The 25,115-nt window shown below is 57.2% G+C and overlaps 7 protein-coding genes across 7 annotated transcripts; 4 read left to right on the forward strand and 3 right to left on the reverse strand.

The window, feature by feature from the left end:
- Window positions 1–1,176: 1,176 nt before the first annotated feature.
- Window positions 1,177–4,609, forward strand: bun107 (UBP9-binding protein bun107; the record flags this gene model as incomplete). The annotated part of the gene is made up of 6 exons (XM_036634446.1): window positions 1,177–1,210; window positions 1,419–1,515; window positions 1,597–2,848; window positions 2,895–3,105; window positions 3,153–4,369; window positions 4,418–4,609. 6 exons carry the CDS (start codon window positions 1,177–1,179, stop codon window positions 4,607–4,609), a joined length of 3,003 nt encoding a protein of 1,000 aa, XP_036499433.1.
- A 241-nt stretch (window positions 4,610–4,850) lies between these two features.
- Window positions 4,851–5,735, reverse strand: PET8 (putative mitochondrial carrier protein PET8; the record flags this gene model as incomplete). The annotated part of the gene is made up of 1 exon (XM_036634447.1): window positions 4,851–5,735. One exon carries the CDS (start codon window positions 5,733–5,735, stop codon window positions 4,851–4,853), a length of 885 nt encoding a protein of 294 aa, XP_036499440.1.
- Window positions 5,736–6,323: 588 nt separating this feature from the next.
- tilS (tRNA(Ile)-lysidine synthase) lies at window positions 6,324–8,570 on the forward strand (the record flags this gene model as incomplete). The annotated part of the gene is made up of 1 exon (XM_036634448.1): window positions 6,324–8,570. The coding sequence occupies one exon, from the start codon at window positions 6,324–6,326 to the stop codon at window positions 8,568–8,570; it is 2,247 nt and encodes a 748-aa protein (XP_036499441.1).
- Window positions 8,571–8,866: 296 nt separating this feature from the next.
- On the reverse strand, window positions 8,867–11,539 carry CGCS363_v002600 (uncharacterized protein; the record flags this gene model as incomplete). The annotated part of the gene is made up of 2 exons (XM_036634449.1): window positions 8,867–10,540; window positions 10,619–11,539. The coding sequence occupies 2 exons, from the start codon at window positions 11,537–11,539 to the stop codon at window positions 8,867–8,869; spliced, it is 2,595 nt and encodes an 864-aa protein (XP_036500182.1).
- A 2,307-nt stretch (window positions 11,540–13,846) lies between these two features.
- Window positions 13,847–16,505, reverse strand: SAL1 (Calcium-binding mitochondrial carrier SAL1; the record flags this gene model as incomplete). The annotated part of the gene is made up of 6 exons (XM_036634450.1): window positions 13,847–14,399; window positions 14,542–14,707; window positions 14,817–15,643; window positions 15,895–16,102; window positions 16,203–16,283; window positions 16,343–16,505. The coding sequence occupies 6 exons, from the start codon at window positions 16,503–16,505 to the stop codon at window positions 13,847–13,849; spliced, it is 1,998 nt and encodes a 665-aa protein (XP_036500183.1).
- Window positions 16,506–17,195: 690 nt separating this feature from the next.
- Window positions 17,196–18,204, forward strand: SSN8 (RNA polymerase II holoenzyme cyclin-like subunit; the record flags this gene model as incomplete). The annotated part of the gene is made up of 2 exons (XM_036634451.1): window positions 17,196–17,355; window positions 17,411–18,204. 2 exons carry the CDS (start codon window positions 17,196–17,198, stop codon window positions 18,202–18,204), a joined length of 954 nt encoding a protein of 317 aa, XP_036500180.1.
- Window positions 18,205–19,933: 1,729 nt separating this feature from the next.
- rsad2 (Radical S-adenosyl methionine domain-containing protein 2) lies at window positions 19,934–21,052 on the forward strand (the record flags this gene model as incomplete). The annotated part of the gene is made up of 1 exon (XM_036634452.1): window positions 19,934–21,052. The coding sequence occupies one exon, from the start codon at window positions 19,934–19,936 to the stop codon at window positions 21,050–21,052; it is 1,119 nt and encodes a 372-aa protein (XP_036500181.1).
- Window positions 21,053–25,115: the final 4,063 nt, after the last annotated feature.

Raw genomic sequence — 25,115 nt, forward strand, 5'->3', positions numbered from 1 at the left:
GACACTAATGAACTTACAATGCGCATCTCTGTGCTTCTGGAACGTGACTGGAGTCTTGGGGTTGAGCTTGATCTAGGTGATTGAATGGTTCGTCGAATGGAGATGGACTAGTTCCCAGCGCCATGTTTTGGGCCACCGATGCATGTTGCACAGTTCTTCAGAGGGGACCTGACGGGGAGACATTGGGAGGGTCCTGATGCTGATGCAGCATTGGACCGCACCTGACACCTGGGACCATTGGGGGCGCTAGCGGCGAGCCATGCGTGTTTGCACGAATCCAATGAATGATACGTGCCCCCGGTCATGTCATGCTGATTGATGCTGAGGTGGTGGTGTTCTCTGTAAGGTACATACCTTGCCTGTCTGCCATGCCTGGCTAGCGAACCGCATGAATGGAAAGGAAAGCTTGCATGCAACCAGAACCAGAGCTGACATGTTCGTCCCGTCGAGTCGAGTTCATGCCAGCGATATGCGATCTGAAGGGTCCAATATCTGGTGCGTGGGTTCCTGGGGCATTGAGGGTGCAGGCAGACAAACTCAATTGCTCGAGTAGATTGATTGATTGTCCAGGGGCGTGGAGGGAGGAGCAGAGATGCAAATGACGAAGTCCACGTCTCGCTTCCCGTGGAAAAGATAAAATCGGTACCTTCCCTCCCCTGCCCACCTCACCTAGCTCCTGCATCTGGCCAAACCCACCCCGCCCACTCCTCCTCCACGCGCACTCACACTGAGAGGTAGCAAGCACGCTGCACGCTGCACCTCCCTGGTACCTACCCCGACCTCAGGTCGCAGCGATGGATGGATCCTTCCCAACACCACCAACAGCACTCGACATGCGCCTGCACCAACACGATTATGGGCACCACCACCACCACCACCACCAGCAGTGACACCGACACCGACACCACACGGGAGGTGCGCCTTGCCTAGCCTCGCCCACCCCATCCTCCCGCCCCGTCTGATGTGCCCATCCCATCCACCCGCCGCCTGCCCATACATCATACCCTACGTACCCTTAACCGCCAAACCTCCATCTTTGCACCATCACCATCGTCATTCCAGTACCATTGCTTCTTCTGCCTGTTTTGCTTTCCATAGCCGTGTTATCGCCATCACAGTGCATCCTCACCTTCTTGCATGCGTAATCAGTAATCCGGCCCCGCCCTACCGCTCGAAATGGCCAAGAAGGCGCGCCAGAGGATCAGCTACGGTATGTCTCTCTGCCACTCCCGCTGCGCCTGTGCTGTTTCGCTGTCGCCGCTCGTATGCTGCCGCCGCGCTTGTCGTCGCAACAGCCCCGAGCCCGACAACGTAACCCCGCACGTCCACGCGGTCGAGCGCATCAGACCTCTGCAATCGCGAGGTTGTCGTCTCTGCCGTGCTCCCACCGTACATCTTGGCAGTCGTGCTAATCGTAGACGTCCCGGTAGTCCTCGAGCTCCCAGCTGGCTCCCAGGGCGGCGGCCACAGACTCGGCGTCAACGGCCTCGCTGTCGACAAGGACAATGGCATTCTGTAAGCACCCGACACACGATTCCAAAGCCTCGAAGCCCACCTTGCGTCGACAGGCACTGACGGGCTCGCTCCGATATGTAGATACTCCGGCGCCCGCGACGGCGTCGTCTGCGCGTGGGACCTCGGCCTCGACCTGAAGGGCGGCGCATCCCCGCCCGAGAAGAAGCCCAAGACCACCTTTCGCTCCCAGACCCAGGCGCATATGTCCTGGATCAACGACATTGTCCTCGCAAACAATAATTCCGCCGTCGTCACTGCCTCCAACGACCTGACCGTCAAGGTATGGCGTCCACATTCCGAAACGAACGATAACGCGGCCAAGATCGGCGAGCATGCCGACTATGTCAAGTGTGTTGCTACACCCCCAGGCGGTTCAGTCAACTGGGTTGCCTCGGGCGGTTTCGACCGCAAGATTTATCTGTGGGATCTCAACGGCGGTGGAAAGACTCTCGAGATTGATACCAAGGGGGATGAAGTCGCTGAGAAGGGTTCTATCTACGCTCTGAGTGTCGGCCACCACATTATGGCCAACGGCGGACCCGAGTCGGTCGTGCGCCTTTGGGACCCCCGATCTGGCCATAGAGTTACCAAATTTGTCGGTCATACGGGCACTATTCGTGGCATCTTGCTCAACGAGGCCGGCGACAAGGTCCTGACTGCCAGTTCTGACCATACCATCAAGCTGTGGAGTGTCACGGCCGGTCGTTGCATGTACACGTTCACAATGCATGAGGACAGCGTCTGGTCACTCTTCTCAGACGACCCTGAGCTGGGTACCTTCTACAGCAGTGATCGCGCTGGCTTCGTCGTCAAGACGGACGTGCGGGGAAGTTTCGAGGACATTGACGAGGGCCTTTCGGTTGCTGTCGCGCACGAGTCTCACTCTATCAGCAAAGTCGTCGCTGCGGGAGACTACATCTGGACGGCGACAAATACCTCATCCATCAACAGGTGGTCTAATGTTGATACTGGCCCAGATCTGCAACTCCCTGAGGCATTCAGACGGCAGAGGGCCGCTTCGACGGCTTCGAGACCCAGGCAACCTTCGAGCCCGCCTCCAGCGGATGCCTCAAAGAAGGAAATTTCGCCAAGGTCGATTTTGAGAATCTCCAATACGGCAGCTTTCCCTATTCCGACCAATCCTCCCCCCGAGACCGTTCCTGTGGCAGGCGCAAATGCTCCGCAGGGAACGGAGCCCATACCCATTAACCAGAACCCCGAAGAGACTATCGAGGGTCAATTCGGACTAGTCAAGCATAAGCTATTAAACGATAGGAGAAGAGTCTTGACGCTGGATACGGCAGGCGATGTTCTTCTCTGGGACCTGATAAAGGTGCGTTGGCTGGAAGGAAGTTAACTGCAACGACTAACTTGTGTAGTGCGAGCCTATTCAAAGCTTTGGCAAAAGACATCTTGAAGATGTCGAACCTGAGATTAATACTACGGAGGCAGTTGCACCGTGGTGTTCCATTGACATCAGCTCCGGTAGTCTTACGGTTGTCTTGGAACCATATAATTGCTTTGACGCTGAGATGTACGCGGATGAGCTGACTTTGGAGGAGCCTATCGAATTCCGAGAAGACCAGAGAAGTAAGATTCACCCATATTGATAACTGACGGATGCTGACCAGTTGCAGTTAACCTTGGTAAATGGGTCCTCAGATATCTCTTTGCTGGCTTGATCGACGAAGAGATCAAGCGTGACGAGGCGTATCGTCAAACTCTCAACGAGGTGGTAGAACGTAAGCTGGCAGCAAGCCGTGCCAACCCGCCATCGTCAATAGCCATTCCCACTGGCTCTCCAACGTGGGATGAGAACACGGGCACTCCCCGAGCAAATGGCTTGCAGTACCCGATGACTCCCGGCATGGCTATCGGCCTTGCTACACCTGGCGCAGGGGGTAAGCTTCAGGATGTTCCCGAAGGAGTTGCAACCCCTGCTAGCCCCCTCGACAAGAAGTCATCCCAGTTCAGCCGTCCGTCTACGGAGAAAGAAGACTACTTCACTAGTGCTATTGGCCCCATAGAAGGTGCTTCAAAGCCTACCGCGGCGCCAGCCACGCCTGCGACAGAACAACCGCCTGCTGCCGATTCCAAGTCCGACGCAGATTCGAAAGAGAAGGGAAAAGACAAGGATAAGAAGGACGAGAAGGACAAAGAGAAGGATGCTAATGGAAAGGGCCCCAGTACGCCGTTTGGCAAGAAATTCCGCATGGGGATGGGGATGTCGTTCGGAAGCAAGAAGATTGGACGTTCGGCTTCTACAACAGCGCCAGAGAAGCCTGCTGTCGTTGACGAGAAGGCAGAGGAGTCTGAAGCATCGTCGACACACGAGAAGGAGGTTGACGACAGTTTCTTGGGGGCTATCCAGAAGATCCGCAACGATTACGACAAGTCCTTAACCGAGAACCCGGACAAGCTCATCGAGACCAAGATTACGCCAAGCCTGCCCAATGACACGCCTGTGTTGAAGCTGCCTCCCGGAACGAAAGTCGTCCTTCAGGAGGAGACGACCGGTGGCAGCGCCAACATCTACCAAGGAACCGTAGAAACGATTGGTCAAGGGACTGACCTCTTTGAGGAGCGGGGGCCGATGTGGCTCGGCGAGGTTTTGCTTCAAAATCAGATTCCACCAAAGGAGCCTGTGAAGGTTTCCTTCGTCTTGCAGCCGTGGCAAAACAGCCTGCCGGATATTGCGTCCACGGACGGCAACAACCGCCTTAACGCCAACAGGATGCTCCGCGTGAAGAAGATCCTGGCATATGTCGCTGAACGCATCGAGACACCTGTCGAGAACCCCGAGCCAGACGCTCTCATGCCGCATGAATACTTGGAGCTTTACTGCAATGACCAGGTAAGTTGGTTTGCCTTTATTAAGGCTGGATGTGACTAACAATCACAGTTGTTACCTATTACCATGACCCTCGCAACCCTCCGCGCTCATATCTGGAAAGGGAGCAGCGATGTCCAGCTTTACTACAAGGCGAACGGGCGCAAGGAGATTCCCAACCCGCCACCTGAGCCTGCTGCAGCCCCTGAACCCGAGCCAGCCCCCTCGCAGGGCACTGAGACGCCTCCGAATGCGACAGCTTAGGCTCGAGGCCATCCGCAGAGAGGGAATTGTGGCTCAAGCATCATCCGGGCATAAGCAGCCTGGCGTTTCTATGACTTCTATCAGCACGGGTATTAGGCGTTTCTAGTAATGTACATAGCGGAAAAGTTGGCAAGCACGGCCTTTTTGGCAAAGTGCTCGTATCATACAAGGCGGGAGGCACGTTGAGTGGCCTCCAATGCATATTCATTCCTTCGTCCGCAACCACCATGTCTCCTCCGCCTCACAGCACCGCTCCAGTAAGCGTATTCGCCGCGAATTGGTAGCTTCCCAAGAAGATGGCTCCTCCGATGCTGATCCACATGACTCTCGGTCCTATTCCCGCAAAGAAGGGGCGGATGCCGTGCTGTCGATAAATACCCCTCAAAACGTCTCCGACCTTTTCCTTCTCCTTGCTCAGCATGACCCTCGTCTTGAGCACATCCAGCGGCGTCGTGATTCCCGCCGCGGCCGCACCGGCGACACTGCCGTACAGCGCGCTCTCGACCGCAGAGACCTCGTACTCGGTCTGCTTCCCGTCGAGCTTCCAGTTCTTGTTCTGCTTCCTCTCGCGGCCCCAGCGCTTCAGCCGCTCCCACAGCGGGAACTGGATGATAGTGAAGGGCACCTCTCTCAGGACGGTGATGCCCCAGCCGCGGTACAGCTCGCGCCACACGCCGCCGAGCCCCGCGCTCGTCGAGTACAAACTCAGGATCCCCCGCAGCGCAGCGGCGCTGCTGCCGCCGTGCTGGCCCGCCTGCGCGCGCTGCTTGACCACCTCGGTAGGCACGCGGATGGCGCAGGCGGCGACCTCGCCGAGGGACGCGGCGAGCATGTGCGACACGGGGTCGGTCCACTTCTTGTCGCCCGCGGAGGCGAGCTTGCGCTGGATGACGCCCTTGGAGCCCTCGTAGGTGCAGAAGAAGAAGGCGGCGCCCGGGGCGGAGCCGACGAGGGCGGAGCCGATGCCGCGGTAGATGCCGGTGAAGCCGCCCGAGGGGAAGAAGCCAGCGGAGGACTGCAGGCGGGTCTTGAGGGTGTCGAGGGGGAAGAGGGAGAGGTCGACGGTCGTGCCGGCGAGGGCGCCTGCGAGGAGGGCTGTTGTGAAGGGGGGGGTTGCGGACGACATGTTGCCGTTCTTTGGGGGAGGGGTTTTCGCTGGGGTTTTTTCCAGTGTGTCGCGTGCTCGGGCGCGGGGGAGCTGGTTGTCGGCAGGGTCGTCGAGTAGGACGGGAGATTCGTGTGGTGGTGGTTGAGGAAAAGGCCCGAGGCCTGGTTTGGAGGTCAAGGTCGCGTCGTGTTCATCGCTCGTGGGAGGAGGGGGAAGTAAGTGCAAGCTGGCGGCGGGCGGGTTCGTCGTTTGCTGCGCTATCGCCGTGATATCGGAGCTCGATCGGTCCCCTCCTCGGGTCTCGTCCCCTGTACGCAAGGGAAAAAAAATACCGGCAGGGGTCCTTCTGGGCAAGGTCCAGCTCGGGTGCTGCCCCGAGCGCCCCCCGGGAAAGCTTTCGTCCCACGCTAGGTACCTAAGCTTCGCAGCGTTGATTCGCCAATTGCAACTGTCAAGCTTCACCATCCCACTTTGCCATTTTTCAACTTCACGATCCCGTCGCGAACAGAACCTCCCCGCCGACGACCACGCACTTCCCGAACCACCACCTACCTCACTACACACGCCAGAACCCATACAAACACCACCAACGATGTCATTGCCAAAATGTCGTCTCTCATCGCCCCATCCCAGCTCCTCCACCCGGCGGTCCCGAAACACATAACCTTCCTCGAGTTCTTCAACGTCGTCCGCGCCACCGCGACCCCGCGCTTCCCGCACGCCCGCGTCGTCCAGCCGCGCCGCATCGCCCTCGCCGTCTCCGGCGGCCTCGACTCCATGGCCCTCGCCGCGCTCTTCAACCAGCTGCGCGAGGTCAACCCCCTCATGCGCATCGCAGACAACCCCCTCTCCAAAATCACCGCCGTCATCGTCGACCACGGCCTGCGCCCCGAGTCCGCCGACGAGGCCCAGGCCGTCGCCAAGGAGCTCCGCGCCCTGCGCCACATCCAGCCCGTCGTCGAGACCGTCGTCTGGAAACAGCTCGGCGTCGAGGGCGACCCGGCGCAGGCCCCGAACCTCGAGAGCCTGGCGCGCAGGGCCCGCTACCGCGCCATCGGCAAGGTCTGCCGCGACCGCCACATCGAGAGCGTGTTCCTGGCGCACCACGAGGACGACAACTACGAAACCGTCCTCATGCGCCTGCTCGCCGGCCACGGCTCCCGCGGGCTGCGCGGGATTGCACCGCAGGCGCCCATACCAGAGTGCGGCGACATCCACGGCGTCCACGAGTCCGGCCACGTCGACGACCAGGCGCTGCGCATGCCGATGGTCTCCTTCCGCCCGTCGAAGCGCGACTGGCACCACGTCCGCGCCGAGCTGCACTCCGAGCTCGACCTCGCCCTCTCCGCCGCCGAGCTGCGCGCCGGGCTGCAGCTCGGCTGGCACGAGACGCCGTACGCGGAGCAGGACCCCGTCGCGGCCACGGCCTCCGCGAAAGCCAGGGCCAGGGCGGCAAGCAGCATCCGCAACCTCGCGCGCATACCCATCGAGGACGCCGGCGTGATGATCTACCGCCCGCTGCTGGGGTTCAGCAAGGACCGGCTGCGCGCGACGTGCGAGCGGCACAACATCCGCTGGTTCGAGGACCGCACGAACGCCGACCCGACGCTGACGCTGCGCAACGCGGTGCGGCACATGGTCAAGGGGCACGCGCTCCCGCGGGCGCTGCGGAAGGAGAATGTGCTGCGGCTGTCGGCAAGATGCGACGCGCGGATCCGCGCGCAGGAGGCCGAGGCGGAGCGGTGGGTGCTGCGCGCCGTGGAGGGCGACTTTGAGCCGAACGTGGGCACCCTCGTCGTCAGCCTCCCGTCCATGGCCGTGCCGCCCCCGAGACGGAGACATGCCGCCAAGGCGAGACGCGAGATGCGCATATCCCACCGCCGGACCATCGCCGCCCTCATCGTCCGCCGCCTGCTCTCCTTCGTCTCCCCAGACAAACAATACGCCCAGCTCTCCTCCCTCCAAACCGTCGTCGCGCGCCTCTTCCCCGCCCTCTACCCCTCCCCCTCCCCCTCTCCGCGGAAGTCATTCAACCACGCCGCAGTCCTCTTCCTCCCCGTCCCAGGCCCCTCGTCCCCTTCAAAATGGTACCTCGTCCGCGAGCCCTACCCCTCCCTGCAACCGCTCCCGGCCGTGACCCAAGTCACAACCAGCGCCGGCGTCAACCGCAACTTCCCGCAGTTCCCGCCCGGCCCTCGCCCGGGGTGCACCTGGATCGACGCCAACGGGCACGCCACAACGCTCCCCGCCAACGGCCTCACGCAGCTCGAGTTCCTGCACCAGCTGCACCGCGAGCCCCTGCCCGTCCCCGCGCACGCCGGACCGGGCTGGCACAAATGGCGCCGCTTCCAGCTCTGGGACGGCCGCTTCTGGGTCCGCGTGCGCGGGCGCGTGCGCTCTGTCTTCAGGGTGCTGCCCTTCTCCGCGCAGCACGCCAAGGCCTTCCGCGAGAGTTTGGGGAGTGATGAGGAGCGCGTGAGGTTGGAGGGCACGCTGAAGCGATTCGCGCCGGGGAAGGTGCGGTATACCCTGCCCGCGCTGTATGCGGTCAACCGGGACGAAGATACGGGGCAGGAGGTACTGAGGATGCTGGCGCTGCCGACGCTGGGCGTGCATTTACCGGGGATGGAGCGCTGGGTCAAGGTTGAGGCGAGGTATCGAAGGGTGGAGTGGGGGTTGTTGGATAAAGGGGACGAGGAGCGGTTCCGGGGGCTTGTGGAGGACGAGAAGCCGCGCAGACGAAGGACGACGAGGAGGAGGAAGAGGGTGGCGGCGTCAGGGCCGATGGATATGGAGTTTGGGAGGGAGGCTGTTGCAAAAAATGATACCCCCTTTGCGCGAGTGCGTGACTGATTCAGCGGGATGTAGCTGGACACATGTTTTATGAATATAGGTATATATGAAATGATTTATTTCGACTAAATGATATTGAGGGTCATGATTGTGCCCGGTATTTCGCAAACCCCCAACCAAAAAAAGACTCCAAATCCTGAATCGTTAACGACTGGTATTATTCACATGGTATGCCGCATTCTCATGTCTGCTTCTTCGTCCAGTATATTTCCCGCATATCTGGATATCCCTCCCCTCCTTGCGTTCATTTTCTCGTATGCAATATCACGCAACAAGCCTCAACTCCTCGAGGCAGTTCACGCCGGACCGATGATGAGCTCCTCGTTGCCGCTCACACTGTTCAGCTTCGCGGAACACGTCCACGCCTGGCCCTTGTGCGCCTTCACGGACTTGGGCCACTTCGTGTGGCTGTCGAACTTGACGCCCTGCCCGCGAATGTTGATGTCGCCGCTAACGCTCGTGGCGTCGATGGCACCCTCCCACGAGGCCGGGTAGACGATCTTGAGGCTGCCGCTAATGGTGTCGTGCACGGATTTGAGGTGGCGCATGGGCGGGGGCGCTGCCACTGCCTGCCTGACGGATGAAGAAGAGACCTCGGTGAGAGGAGGGCTGCTTCTCTTTGGGATGAGGTCGCTCCAGCGGCGGTCTGAGCCCGGGAAGTTGCGGTACGGGTCGCGCGCGCCGATGGGGATGAAGGGGATGTTGGGGATATGCGGGATGCGGGGCATCTTGGCGGGGATGTCGGGGACGGGGAGCGGGTTGGTGGGGATGTCGACGGGGAGGTTGGGGTTCGCCCTCTCTTTCTCCCTCTCGCCGCGGGAGAGCGTCTTTGCGATTTCGACCCAGAGGGGTTCCAGAACGGTGACGGCGATGTTGGCCGACTTCGTCGTGGTCACAAGCTCAGGCTCCGCCGCGGTCGTGGACGGTAGCAGACTGAGGTCGTAGACGGGGAGAAGTGTGACGCCGATGTCGCCCGAGACGGATTTAATCCCGGCGGCGGTGCTGAACGCTGCCCAGGCGCGGATCATGCCGGATTTCGTCTCGATGGAGGTGATGTAGTTGCGTGGCGGGATGACAGTATCGGGCTTGGCGCTCTTGGCGGCCTCGTCGAGGGGCTGCTTGACGAAGACGTCGCCCGAGACGGACGAGACCTCGAGCACGGCGGGCAGCGGCCGCGACTCGAGAACGGGCTTGGGCTGCACGGCGGCGGCGATGTCGCCCGACTCGGAGCGGATCTTGAGCGAGTCGAAGAGGGGCCAGCCGCCGGCGATGTCGCCCGAGATGGTTTGCACGACGATGTTGCGGGCGTCGAGGCGGTAGGCAGAGGAATCAGCGGCGGTGCCTCCGGGGACTCGGACGTCGCCGGCGTAGGTGCGGATCTCGAGGGTGTCCTTCACGGAGACGGCGAGGTCGTCAACGAAGCGCACACCGAGGTGGAACGCGGCGAGCGTGAGCTGGTTGAGCTCGGCGTCGGCGGGAACCCAGACGGTGGCCCGGATGGCCATGCACGGCTGCGAGGTCTGGCTCCATTCGATGGCGACGGGGGCCTTTACGCGGAGCTGCTGGATCTTGGCGTCCCACTCAATTTCGACGTCCAGGCGCTCGTCGTTGCCGACGACCTCGACCTCGACCGACGGGCCGGGGCTGTCGGAGAGCTGGCGGCGGACGACAATGTCACCGGTGATGTCGGGCCGGTAGCCGCCGTGGGAGGGCTGCTTGCCTTCTTGAACGGTCTGGAGGACGCTCAGCGATTTGGACGAGTCAAAGCCGACGTCGAAGACTCTGGTCTCGAAACGGTGCTCGTTCTGGGCGCAGGCGGACTGAGGTCGCCAGGGGAGAGGTCTGGCTGGGCCGGAGCCGGGCTGCGACGGCGTGGTGGGATTGGAAGGCTCGGCAGGAGCTTCGGGCCCATCTTTGATTGGGAGGCCGGTGACAGGGTCGAAGTTCTTGGCGGGCTCCTTTGAGGGAGACTAGGTGTGTGTTAGATTGAGAGACAGAGTTTTTGATGAAAATAGAAAACAAAAGTCTTGGAAAAGAATGTCACCTACCGAGTGGCTCACGGTCCCGCTCAACATACTTAAGAAGCCGACAAAGATGGAAAACATCAACAGGGCGAAGAGCACCATCTTCAGCGTCCTTCTCGACGCCCACGGGAACCTCTTAAGGACCCTGTCCTTCCACGGCAGCGGCCTCTCGTCGTCTTGGTAGGGCTCATCGCCTCCCATGCTTTCGGGGTCGCGGCCCAGCAGGTGCCGCGCTTCCTCTGAGGCCCCCATGGCTAATACGGGAGAGAAGGTCTGGTAATTCCTGAACTCTCTTGGGGATGACGACGATAGCGGCGACGTGGGCGAGGGCGTGTAAGCCGGCGGTGCCTCTCGCGGGATGTTGAAGAGGGATGGCGTATGGGAGAAGAGGCTCCTTCTTGGGTGTGTCCTGGGAGTGCGCAGCGGGGTGTCGGTGGACGGCGAGTACGGCGTATAAGACGACGAGCTCTGGGCGTGGGAGGTGTACGTCGTCGTGTGGGACGGCGTGGCTACGCTGTCGCCGATGGAAGAGAACCCGTCGTCGTAGTGGTAGTCGTCGTTCTCGATCGACGAGGTACCTCGATCGTACGTATGCGGCGAGGCGTTTAACCTTGTCTCTTCCCTAGCCTCGGTGTCCTTCTTGGAGGACTTTTGCTGCTGCAGCTGCAGAGAGGGATCTTGGACGAGGACGTTGGGTACATGCGGGACGCCGGCGGAGGTGGGCAGCGTCGCGTCGGTGACGTTGTCGGTGGTGTGGTCACGACGATGATATTGGTGTTGCTGCAGCTCCTGTTCCTGTTGCGGAGGGTAGAGGTTGTCCGCTGACGACGATGAGCTCTGGAAGTAGCCGTCTGTGGGCGACAGGTGCACGTCGAGGTCGTCGTCCGGGACCTCGAAATCGGAGTCGTCGGCGGAGTACAGGTTGTCGGAATACGGGGCCGGCATGGCGACGGCAGCAGCCCAAGAGCAAGGCCTGTTTCTATTTGTGTACCGTTTCGATCTTGCCTCTCTCCCTCTGCCTGACTGACTTGTCTGTGCCTGTGTGTCTGTGTGCCTGTGTGTGTCCCTTCCCTTCAGATGGTTTCTGCTTTACTACTACGCTCCCTGTTTCTTCAATGCCGGGGTCACAGCTTATTGCAGCTACTGTTTGAGCTTTTTCGCTGGGCTCTTGAGACGGCAGCCCCTTACACCCACTTCAGAAATTCGTCCCAAAACAAACTGCGACGGTAACCTCAGGGTCTGAACGGTCAGTCCCGTCTCTCACACCTCCTTTGACAAGAGGTTTGACAGGTGCTGAATCGCAACGGGCTTGGCTGATACGCGCAGTGTCGAGGGACGGGTAAAACGGATTGCCAAGACCAAAACGGCACGGCTTCGACTTCCTCGGAGAATTTCTTGTTGAAGACGGCTTAGCTTACAATGCGAATTGTAATTGTGTAAGAAGGGAAAACAATGCGCGCAAGCTGCCGTCGTAAGGCGGGGTTCGGTGTTGGTGGTGATGGGAAAGCAGAGGAAGACGACGATAGTTGCGTGTTCCAGCGTTGGCAGGTACGTAGGAGGGGAAGTTCGGGAGGGAGGAATGTAAGAAAGGGAAAAGAGTCGGCTTAGAGATACAGCGGCGGCACGGGCAGGACCGTTGAATGAGGCAAGTCCAGTCCCGTTCCTTCTGCGGCTAACCGGCCTCGACATCGGTCAACCCAAACCCAACCACCCGCCGTGCGATTGCGAATTTACGAGCAGAGATAGCCATGCAGAAACACCCCCGGTCAGTCATCCAGCCGCGGCCGCCGAAGACGCAAGACACACTACGCATACCTTACCTTGGATTGGAACTCGAGGAAAAATTACGATAGCAGCAGTGTTTGGTGTTCGCACCGGCGCCTGTACCCGATACGGCGACAGCATGCTCGACATGACTGCTGCAAAGGAGGGGGCGACTCGTCAGCCTGCAGATCAGGGAGATATGAGACCGCGTACCGACACAGCGGTGGATGGCGGAGGCGGGGACTCTGCGTCTTAGCAACTAAGCAAACGGGCCCCGCGATGCTTGACTTACGCAGTAGCACCACCGCCAGAAAATGCTTGACTCCTGCCGCCTGCGAATACGCTGGTTTGGTAGGCTTGCGTGATACACGCCTGTGCGCCCAAAACGAAACAGGAAGCTGGTTAACGGTAGCATCAAACTCAATTGGACAGAGGTGGAGGGGTGGAGCAGGGCCGCGCCCGACAGCAACTGTGAAGAGGCACAGAGGGTACTTCTGTCAGATTGTTGGGAGAGTGGTCGACTGGGATTGGATGCCTACGGCAGGAAGAAGCTATTGTCTTTTGGTACTCGTCTTTTTTCTGTCTCATTCTCTCACAGTTGACATTTCTTCGCAATCACTTCGCAAGGTAGTGGAGGTGGACCATCTTCACCCCGATATTACGCTGACAAAAGTTCCCATGCTGGCCGCTTCGGTTATCGCTCCGAGCCGGGGTCGGCCGGCCGGCCATACACCTTAATGTGTGTTACCCTCTGCTCAGTGCTGACGGTGTCACGAATCACAGTCGTGTGCCCGCATCTGCACCTCGACGGGGTATGTCGTCAATCAAGCTTCCTCATGGTTGGAGCACTCGACGCGCGGGGTGACGACGATCGCACGTAAGCTCTTGATGAAGCTTATCCGTTGTCGGGGTTAAAATTGAAGATTTCTGGTCCTCGTAGGGCAGACGATGACGCCGAAGGTCCATGTCCACGTCACCCGGCCTGCCATCTGAAGATTTGGGGGAGGGGAAATGGGCGGATCGTGAGAAAAAGGTTAGATCTAGGCACCGACCGGTCGGCACACAAAATGCAGGACCCGTTCGTCGTCACGATAGCCTCAATAAGCATCGCCTCCACGTGGTTCATCCACTTTGCACTATTAGCGCTCATCTGGATTGGGCACAGATCTTTGGTATATCCGACTACCTACGCCGCGGTAGTAGCCACCCTAGTCTGGGCAATCTAAATGGAAAGTCTTCTGGTATCTCGCCTCCACGTCTTCCAAACGCCATGACAACTGGCCATGTTCCTCAAGCAATTGTATCATGAGCCGCTCTCAAATCGGCGACCAGGCTATTTCATTCCTCCTACGCCGTCCCATAGTCTTCCCTCTCCATATGACGCTCCTAGAATACTCCCCGGCTTTCGCGGCCGCTGTAGTTGAGCGTTTCTTTGTAGTGATAACCAACCACCCCCTGTTTCCAATGCTTTCCTTTCTACCTGGCACCTCACTCTAATCCGAGGAGCTTCTTTGAGTTTTCATACACAATCCAAGTGATGCTCAGGGCAGGAGCAACCTTGAGGAGATTGGGAGTGAGGCCCTTGTACATGCCTCGCATGCCCTCGTTCTTCAACGTCTTATGTGCGACGTCCCATATGCCCGTGTAAGTGGCGGGGTGCATTACAGTGCCTTGCGTCTGGAGACGGGTGCGCAGCACGTTCAGTGGGTACACCACCGATGCACCAAAGGCTCCGCTGGTGGCTCCGATAAGCCCAGTCATGATGTTTCCTGGCTTGACATCTTCCTCGTGGATGCCTCGGTACTTTGACATGTACCTCTTGTACGAAGTCTTCAGGAATTCAAATGTGCCCATGTCAATGGCACTGTAAGGGAACATGCCCATCAGGCCCATGGTGACACCGCGGTACGCACTGCGCATTCCACCCGCTTGCCACATCTTCTTGGCAGTATCAAGAACGAGTGCATTGCCAGTGAGGCCGCCTTGGACTGTTGATGTTTGGAGGCGGAACTTTAACGTGTCAAGCGGATACACGCAGAATCTGAAAGCCTGCAGTCAGCAAACAAAGCCGGATATAACAATGAAACAGTGACAGCGACAAAATCCAGCACCAATGGGATGGAAACATTTGAGTTGGCAGGGATCGAGCAGCAACAATCACGATCGAAACGGGCTAGACTTACTGGGCAACCATGCCGGCAACACCACCCGAAACAAATTTCGAGTACCCGTTGATCTGCTTGGGGTCGTTGTGGCCCTCGAGCTTAGCGAGAGTACGCTTCGCGGCCTCATAGGATCCGAATTTGATGGCGCTCTCGGGCATGATTTTGATGACGTTGAGTCCATTGCCTTGACTCGGTCAGTAAATGCATCGGGCAAACAAGCTTCAACGGCGATACCCTGGGCCGAGAGATGACTCGGACGCCGGCAGCATCGCCGCGACTGACAAATTTCGTACCTGCAAAAAGACTCCGAATGCCGCCGGCCTTCCACAGATCTTTGACGGCATCTCCAAAGGGGCGGACGGCATTGCGAAGAGCATCTACTGGTCGCCCTTGCTTCAAGGCGGTGGCAGCAGTCTCGGTGGTGGCCCGCGTGTTGACCAGCAGGTACACCTTGAGACGATCGAGAGGGGCGGTGGCAGTTCGCGAAAGTCCTCCGGCGACGGCACCCGCGATGAAATAACCTGGATCAGGAGCGAAGTCAGTCAGTCTCTTGGTCTTGCGTTCAGCAGTTGCATCGCAGCTGGAGCCTTGCTCGGAGCCAGTGACCGGTTTCGCTTGGGAGGTGCCGACGCCGGGGAGTTTTCGAATGGTCGCGAGGCCGGTATACTGTTCGTCTGCGGCCTTGGCGCCGGCCTGGAGGACCGCCGCCGCCGCCATGTCGACGTCCACGCTGTCGGTGATGGTTGGGTGTTTTGATGTCGGTATTGACGGTATTGTCGCGGTAGGGTCTCTGAAGCTGCTTGGTGAAGTCTGCTGTGCTGGTTTTGATGAGGTAGGGATTTTCGAAATGTCAGGATTGTCCTCTTGAGAAGGCACCATCGGGCCGTCCGTGTCGGTGAGGGGCTCGGCCGGAGTCTCACGATCCGAAGGTGATGCGATCCTCAAAATGGATCCAAAGAGGGTTTGCAGAAGGAAGCCGGTCGTACCTAAGCCTTCAAGTGTCTCCTCCGACACCATCGAATCACCCTCAGCCGTGAGAGTGACAATGGAAGAATAAAAGTCCAATACTGCCTTGAGCGGCGCATGGCCATTGTGCGTTGGCATAAACAGGAGGAAGTCCCTATCAGAGATGCCTTGTCAGTGAATTGCTCCTCTGCCAATTTTGCACAGATGGGATCTGGAGGAGACCACGATGTACGGCGTGTCGGCGAAGCGTCCTGAGATCTCGGTCTCCACCCTTCACCGAACTACACCGAGAACATCACAACCCCTGAGGCCCCGCCATCACATGGGACCAAATTTCGGTCATTTCCAGCCCATCATCTCTGACACGAAAAGGAGAGCCCTTGAGGCAAGGGGATTCAGGCTCACCTCCATTCCTCGAAGCTGATGAAGCCGTCGTTGTTCATGTCGATATCTCCGAAGAAGGCACTAAGCTTGCGCATCGGCACAACCAGCCCGGCCCGCCTGAAGGCCTCCTGCAGCTCCGTCTTGTCCAGCCGTCCATTGTTATCCTTGTCTATTGACTGGAACAATATCATGAGCTGCCTCTCGGTCTGCTCGACGAAAGTGCGGAACTCTGGCATCAACACCCATTAGCACCTCTCCTCGAACCCCAAGACAGGGGAACCCAGCCAACGAGCTCCAGCCTCAGCTCAAAACCCCCGTTCGCAGCTCACCTTCGTATTGAATCTTGCCGTCGGCGTTGGTGTCGACGACGGTCATGATCCTCCGCAACATATCCTCCGCGTTCTTCATAGCTGCAGCGCGACATCAGTACCATCCCACACGGGAGCGTCGGACAAAGAAAGATGCTGACGGTGATCGATCCTGTTCAGGCCCTTTTGCAGACCCTTGAAGTCGAGATAGCCGGTGCCCTGGACGTCCAATTGCTTCCAGAGCTCCTCCACGCGCTTATCGCGCTGGTTCTGCGATTCTTCCATGTCCATCTCGAGCTCGGCAACCCATTCTGTCACGCCCATGGCAGCAGCGGCATCAGGGCGCAGGGCAGTAGAGTCGGGGCTTCGGTTTCGACGCGGGAGTCATGGGGCGACGACGAGGGTTATCGGTAAGGTGAGTCGCTCGCGGGGGGTTCGGTATGTATGTTTTGTCTCATTCAGACATGGCGGGTTGGGAAAGGTGTTGTCGCGACACTTGCATGCTGCAAGTCACAAGGACTGACGTAGGAGGGATCGTGAGGTGCGGCGTCGACCAAGAAAAAGTAGAACCCGCTCCCGCCTGCCGCAAGTGGTTCGCGCAGAAGCCACAGCGTCAAAAGCTCGGCAACATGGGGGGGGGTTAGAGGGTGCCGGGGTCCCACAGGCGAGACAAGCGAGGCAATCAGCTGCCGCCAATTAGCAGTCCTGCTGGAGCTTTCAGTGCTCCAGAGCTTCTGTGGCTGCCCTGTCCAGTGACAGCGGCTTCCTCTATTCCCGTCTGCCCGTCCCGCGGCACATTCCATCTTATCGTTATCGGATGACGCGCACCGCCACACCAGACGTGGGAACTGCCACAACCTCTTGGTGTTCACCAGCCTCGCAGCCATTCTCTAACTTCAACCCTCAGCCTTGCATTCCTCCGTTCCAACCGGGCACCTCTGTTAACCGGCTGTACGGTGCAATTGAGACGCAAATCATGACATAGGGCTCGAATCGATACTGTTCCAGGTCGTCATGGCTGCCAACTACTGGGAGTCGACCCAGCGTCGCTTCTGGCTCTTCTCGAAAGACGACCTCGGTGCGGTGCGACAGAAGCTGGAAGACGACAATGCCGACCTCGTCCAGATGTTCTCCCTCCCGCAGCAGCGGCACCTGGGCGTCTACTTCAACCAACGTTTGTTCCCTGCCGCGTTTCTTCGCCGATACTGTCTCGCTAACTCAAACCATAGAGGTTAATCGCCTCGGTAAACGAATGGTTGTTCGTCAACAGGCCATGGCCACCGCCCAGGTCTACATCAAGCGCTTCTACACAAAGGTCGAAATCCGCCGAACGAACCCATACCTCGTCGTAGCGACCGCCCTCTACCTGGCTTGTAAGATGGAGGAGTGCCCACAGCACATTCGTTTGATTGTCAGCGAGGCGCGCTCGTTGTGGCCTGACTTTCTCGGACTCGACACCTCGAAGCTCGGCGAGTGCGAGTTCTTCATGATATCCGAGATGAGCTCCCAACTCATCGTCTACCAACCATATCGCACCCTCAACAACTACCAGCAAGAGCTGGCATTGACTCAGGAGGACGTTGCGCTGGGTTGGTCCATCATCAACGACCACTACATGACAGACCTTCCTCTTCTGTATACACCGCACACTATTGCCTTGACTGCAATCCTTCTCGTGTTGGTCCTCAGGCCGTCGTCCAGCATGTCAGGATCGAACCAGCCAACGGCAGCGGGCATTGCTGCTGCGAGTGCGGCCCTAGCCCAGGCCCAAGGCAGGGCTCCTGGACTGCCTCCGACCCCAGGTACCCCGAACTCCGCGGACAAGGAGAAGCAGCCGGATCTTAGGTTTGGCCGGGTGCAGCGTTACGGTGCCTGGTTAGCTGAGAGCAGTGTCGACATCACCGCCATGGTTGACTGCACGCAGGAGCTCATTTCTTTCTACGAATGTCAAGAGCAATACAACGACAAGCTCACTCGCGAGCAGATCAATCGCTTCGTCAAGGCACGGGGGCTTGACAAGTGAAGCGAGCCCAGCTTCAGACTTGTCTATACAACCAATAGTACGATACCCAAGCAGGAGTGTTGATTGTAAGCATCGCGGTAGCTACGTCGACAGGTGAAGTCAGACGACCTGTTAGGATGAAGGATACCGCGTCTGTCCTGCAGCTGCGAATCATGAGTTCGCAAAGCTAGCTACTCGATCCAGACCAGTAGGTTCAAAGCGAATAGCATCCGAAATTCGAGGCGCAATGGGTGCAACACGGGTCATGCAGAAGGTGGAATTAACGATTTGAACGAGACAACGAGGAATGAATAACAGACGCATAGTCGTACTACACAACGCCCCCCAATGCCATCGCCTGGCACTCTCATGATCTAGTTCTGGTCTATTTATTGAAGCTCCAGTGCAAGGGCGCAAAAGAACATTCAGACAACCGCATCGGCTGTGATTTGTGTGAGCGTATACCTCAAGCCCCATTTTGCGATTTCATTTAGTCAACTTCAATGGCAGTCGTCATTTTATCGCCACCAGTCTTCGGCAATGATGGCCATTTCTCACACAACGAACCATGACTTCATCTCGTGATCTACAACCGCCCTTGCCCACAGAGGGCTGGCTTCCAGCGTCTTCTCGACTTCAGCAATATTCTCTTCCTTGGAACCATTATTATCGACCTATACGGGTTCTTCAGTCTCGAATCCAACGGTTACAATCACAGGCAGGGGGGCAAATAACAAAAGGCTCACCTCAACTAGGAGGCCTGCATCTCGGTAGTGTCGTTCGACAGGCGGTCCCTCATTTAAGTATTCAGCATACCTCTTGGTGAACTTCTCTGCACTGTCGTTGCGATCACGACCCCGGGCGAGGTATCTGGCCTCGGCGTTTTCTTTCCTCACATTGAGCAGCAATACGACATCGGGCTTCGCATTCCCCTCCTATCCGGGTTAACGACCATAAGTCTGTGGACTTGCATGCTCGCCTCGCGCCGCTTACCAAACGGAGTCTGTCTTGAAAGGGCCACTCGGTCCACGAGTTGAGTTGCTCCTCGCACCTCGGGAAGCCGTCGATCAAGATTCCTTTCAGACCATCTTGTCGCATTGCATTTTCGATTGCAAGAGACAGAAAAGGGTTCAGCTCCTCTGACGTGAGGAAGCCTTGGTGGTCGAGCTTCTCCTGGATCCGGCCGGCGAGAGGCGTCTCGCGGTTTGCTTGCATCCAAGTGCGCAGATTGTCCCCAACAGAAAAATGCAATAGGCTGTACTTTTGTGCCAGGTACGCGCAGATTGTCCCCTTGCCAGATCCAGGTGCTCCTATCGAGATGATAAGTATGCATCTGTGTGCCCAACACGAGAGGACAAACCGAGGACAAATATCACTGCGAACTTCCGTCTGTTCGCGGCGGTTTGGGTGTCCATGGCGTTTGCGTCTCTACCCGAATGTGTGTTGGCAAGGTCATGTCCAGTAGATGAGCTGCAGGAAACGTTGCAGTACGTCGTCGGTCGGGATATTGCAGGCGGTCTAGCATTACATAAGCTCACGACATCTCCTTTGCTCCAATCAAGTGGGGGGTTGAAATGAGAAGCACCTGGCTGAACTCTAATACCTTATCAACAGCCCGATGTCCCCCCATCAACATGATTCTCTGCTCATCGACAATAGCTGTCTAGAAACAAGGACTAGCTCAAACGAGCTTTTATCAGCTATCTAAGTCTCCAAGCCTTCGCCTCCTTTGAGAGGTCGCCTAGGCAGGATGGGGATATCAACATCATTCGCCGAAGCGGCACTGGCGCTCTTCTTCGCCATCCCATACTTCGTTTGGGTCGTTGCGGTCCCGGCAGTTACAGTAGCTTATCTCTCACGTCGGCGCGGCGCCGAATCATCCCAAGTCTGTCCCTCTGAAGGCGACAAGACGTTGGAGAAGTCTAAGTCGCAAGTGGCCGATGACCCGGACGCCCCGGTCTCCGTAAACTACTTCCCCTCCCGCGAATGCAACTACGCCTGCGGGTTCTGCTTCCACACCAACACCTCAGGCTATATCCTCCCCTTGGATGAGGCCAAGCGCGGCCTGCGTCTCCTCAAGGAGGCCGGCATGCGCAAACTCAACATCGCCGGCGGGGAGCCGTTCCTGCACCCAAAGTTCCTAGGAGAGCTTCTCCGGTACTGCAAAGAGGATCTAGACCTCGAGAGCGTCAGCATCGTCAGCAACGGAAGCAAGATCCAGGAGAAGTTCCTCCGCGAGCACGGGCGGTACCTGGACATCCTCGCCATCTCGTGCGACTCGTTCGTCCGGGAGACGAACAAGGCGATCGGGCGCGGGGAGAACGGCCAGGCGGACGGAGACCACGTGGCGCAGGTCTTCCGCATCGCAGAGTGGTGCCGGGAGTACGGCATCATGTTCAAGCTCAACACGGTCGTCAACATCTACAACTGGGACGAGGACATGGCGGCGCAGATTGCGGAGCTGGCGCCGTTCCGCTGGAAGGTGTTCCAGTGCCTCATCGTCGAGGGCGAGAACGAGGACGACACGCGGGTGCGCGACGGGCGGAAGTTTCTCATCTCCGAGGAACAGTGGAGGACCTTCTGCGACAGGCATAAACACCTGCCGTGTTATGTCCCCGAGGATAACCAGACGATGGCCGGGAGCTACCTTCTCCTGGACGAGCGTCTGCGCTTCCTCGACAAGGGCGATGGTCCGATGAAGAAGAGCGATTCTTTGCTGGATGTTGGGGTGAAGAGGGCCATGCAGCAAGTTGCGTGGGACAAGAGCGCTTTTGACAAAAGAGGCGGGGTTTACGAGTGGCGGAAACCGCAGAACGTGGATGGCGATGGAGGTTGCGGTGGTGGGGATAAGAAGGAACTGGAGTGGTAAGGCTGCGATGTTACGATTCTGCTCGACAGTCATCAAGACCAGCCGAGACTACTTCAAGAGTTTGGGAGGTTGGGAGAGGGGTTAATTGTGTTGGCTTTACTGGGCGTTTACCTGGAGTTCAAAATGCTGCGAATCCTTCATGCCATGTCCTTCGTCTGGCACAGAACCAAGCTTATCTCGACCAAGAGCACATTCTGAGGATTTGTGTTGGAGGCAACGGCTTGGGTAAACCTCAGGAGAAAGGATGATGGATGTTGGCAATGTGAATGGAAATGAGGTGGATCGTGGCAGCGATCGTGGCCTTGTCACGGGGCGGAGGCACGGGGCGGAGGCACGGGGCGGAGGCACGGGGCGGAGGCACAGTAGCCTGGCGCCGTCATCAACATACAAGCCTCATCGCCGTCCCAGAGAGATTGTGGTTGCTTGAAGCGGAGGAACTACTTTCTGGTAATCAAACGAACCCCAGGCTCATGTTGGGAGGCGTGTATGCAGGTAGGGAGGGTGCGAGACAAAGATTGGCTCGAGGAGGGTATTTGGGTCTCGCCTTTTCAAGTCAGCTTATGCTGACCGTAATTCAACTTAATGTTTACAGGTCTTTGGGCGTTCTCTGGAACCCAACATTTGTTGAAGGGCTGTGAAAAGTATTGATAACGTACCTCATACTCACACACTTCGATGACAGCGTGTCGTCACAACATAAGTAACAGATCGTCGATGCTGGCCCTCTCCTCAGCGCAGCCACTGGAGAAGCGCCCTGATCAGACCTCCCACCTACCCTGCAGAATAACTTCACTTCAGTAGCTCATCCGCCAAGCACTCCAAGATTTCGACCAGTCCGCGATGTGATGCCTCACACTTGAGCAACTCGAGAGATGACTGTTTGTAACTCCAGATCTTCGATCCGGACTACTGGGAACGTAGCGATTCTGGAGGCTCTTGGCTTTATGGATTATGCACTTCTAAGGCCCTATTGGTATCACCTTATGCTCTTGGTATGGCATGGCTAAGAACTCGTCAGGCTTGTCTCACTTCGCCTACTCATGAAGGTGAGAATACAAAGGGGCTCTGCTAGCCGGGCAGTGCCTTCTATACGTCTAATAGCGTAATTGATACTTCTGTAAGACTGGCGATAGTAGTAGAGAAACCGACAGGGATAGCGATAGTAATAACGATAGTAGACAACGACGATAAATGACGACGATAGACGACGATGATAATGGACGACGATGATGGACGACGATGATAGACAACGATAATGGACGACGACGATAGGCAACGACGATAGACAACGACGATAGACGACGACGGTAGCGACAACGAAAGCGACTATATAGGCTAGGATATATAGGGGGTCTAGTAGGATATAAAAATTGCATGTAAGTGTGTAGACCCTGCCCGGATACTTAACTGACACTGCCCTCATAGTAAAACTCATTCAAAAACCCCTTATTCTCTCGTCACGTTAACATCATCAATCCTTCGTTTTCATAGAATCGGCACCCACTAATCAGCCTCGTGATGCATTCTTCTAGTATCCTTCTCTGCCTACCCATCATGATGAGTAGCCCGGGGAAATTCCGAGGTCAGTCTAGATGCCTCCATGGCTAATGTTGCCATTCCCCGCGTGCTGACGACAGGTGTAGGCTGGGCCACGGCTACTTGAGGCGACACTCGACCAGACCCTCGCATGTTCCGCCTCTTCAACAGCTCCGCATATCTCTCAAACCACTCATCCAACTCTTCATCATTATAACTGTCGACATCCACATCGAGATCAGCCCACTCGAGCTCCTTCGAATCATCTTCCGTCAGTTCAGTCAGATTTCGCCTCATCACACGAGGCACGACAGCGGGCTTGGGCAGAGCCGGGATACCTGGCAAAACTCCTCTGTACTCGTCTGGTATCAACTTGGCGTTGAACTTCCTCTTGGCATAAGCGGCGGCATCCATGTCGCTGTATGGAAATGGAGGCGAGGGGTTCGAGTCCTTCAGCGCCTTCTTCAAAACTTGGAGATCCGGGAGGCCCCGATAGCTTGCGGTGTGGTGGGCCAGTTCTGGATGTTGACCCTGCTTGTAGAACTCGTCGTCTGTAAGCAGTGCGAAACCAGGGTCTTCGGGAGCCAAGAGACTGGGCCAGCACTTGTTCTCCTTCAAACCGTGCCATTTCGCAGCGTCACCCTTCTCCTCCGGAAGCCCGTCCCAGTCTTTGATCGTAAAAATCGCCCGAAGAGTATTGATAGAAACGTGGCTCACGACCGCTAAGAGTTGATGGTCAGTTTTGACTTCCAGAGACCCCAATATCTTTTTTCTAACTTACTAATTGGCTTCTTGTTTGGTTCCGGTGTTTCGATTTTGGCCTCCCCGATGGTCTTGACGAACTGGTTCTGCTCATACGTCTTATCCGCTTTCACAGACGCGGCAGCGTTGTTCTTGCAGAAACCCTTGAACATGGATCCAGCACCGCCATTCTCATGCCACTCGATCAAGCGTATTCGCTGCACTAATTTCTTTTTGTCTGCCTCGGCTTCTGAGGGCCAAAAGTACCGCGGGGGCCACTCGTCTCTTTCGCAACCTTTGATATTCTTCTTGCCCTTATTGTCCAGGGTCGTTCGAGCAACGAATCCGTTCATCCAGGGAAACCAGTGCTGATGCGTTTTCATCGGCTTTTGAATCGCAACTAAACCCCAGTCGTCGGTCGCTGAGCCGTCGTTACTGGTGCCCGCGGTCGCGCCGCAGGTCCATCGGACCATGTCCGGGGTGTTCGTATGAACACTCATCACCGACCTGCACTCAAGAGGTCAGAGATCTGTTAAAATCACGAAGAGCGAGAAGATTTTTGGCAATCTACCTGTAATGGAAACAGGCCTGGGACCACTGTTTCGAGCAAGTCATTGGCACTTCAGACTCATAGTACCCCATGTCTTTGGAAGTGCTCGTGATGTGGATTGTCTCATCCTTGCCGCAGCCTTCAGTTGACGTCTCTGCTTCGCCAAATATTTTTGGCACATCGTCCTTGGCCGCGCCGTCCTTGGCACGTCTTTCGATCTTGCAAGCAGAAGTCGTGGCCGAAGCCGTTGGGGAATCTCGCGCACTGGAGTTGGGCTTATTAGTAACAGCAGGCTTGTTCGTCGGCTTAGGGTCCGGCTTAGGATCCACCCTCTTGCATTTGCTCTTGTTCTTCCTCAGACAACCCTTTGACTCTCCGAGTGAGTCGGGAGCGTTCGCGAGTGGGTTGAACACCGCGAAAAGGTCAAAGTCCCAAGAAGGAATGCCACAGGCTTTACCGACCCAGTTGTCGAAAAAAGATGCGGCATCCAGACCATTCTCGACGAATGTCTTGGCTCCTTGGACTGTAGTTCTGAGAAAGGGACCTCCGGGGACTGCCATGACGCCCAGCTGCAAGATAGTGTTGCAAGATTCCAGCATAACTGCGCAAACGGCCTTTTCGATACCTTCGAGTGCTTCGACAACAACATCGAAGATCTCTTCGGCGATTTCGAAGTTACACTCGCATGTTCCCGCCACCCATTCTTTTCCATCTTCATCCTTGTAAATCAACGACTCGACGTAGTTTTCTCGCGGCACACCATCACCCTTGCACTGAGCGCATTCATAGTTAGCTCAATGGTATTCCTCTGACAAGAGCTTTGCTACCCGGACAGTGTCGTAGCAAACCTAATACTTTTATAAGAACGACAGCAGTAGAGGAAACAATGGGGGTAGTAATAATAATAACGACGACGACGACGACCACGAAGACGACGATACACGACGACGACGATACACGACGACGACGATACACGACGACGTCGAGACACGACGACGACGAGACACGAAGACGACGAGACACGACGACGAAAGTGAGTATGTAGAAAGCATAGTCGCTTTAAGAGGGTGTTTGTGTGTCGACATTGCCCGGCTAGCAACTCTCTGATTAAGTCACTTACTCCATAATTATCAGACCCTTTAGCCTTACACCAAATTTTGCAAGGAGCGAGAGATTTGTCCCTGTTGTCATTGTTGAAGTAGTCAAAACATTGACCTGAGGAAGAATACTTCGCAA

The sequence above is a fragment of the Colletotrichum siamense genome, assembly GCF_013390195.1.
Source record: "Colletotrichum siamense strain Cg363 chromosome Unknown KSG_Cg363_contig02, whole genome shotgun sequence".
NCBI classification, from domain to species: Eukaryota; Fungi; Ascomycota; class Sordariomycetes; order Glomerellales; family Glomerellaceae; genus Colletotrichum; species Colletotrichum siamense.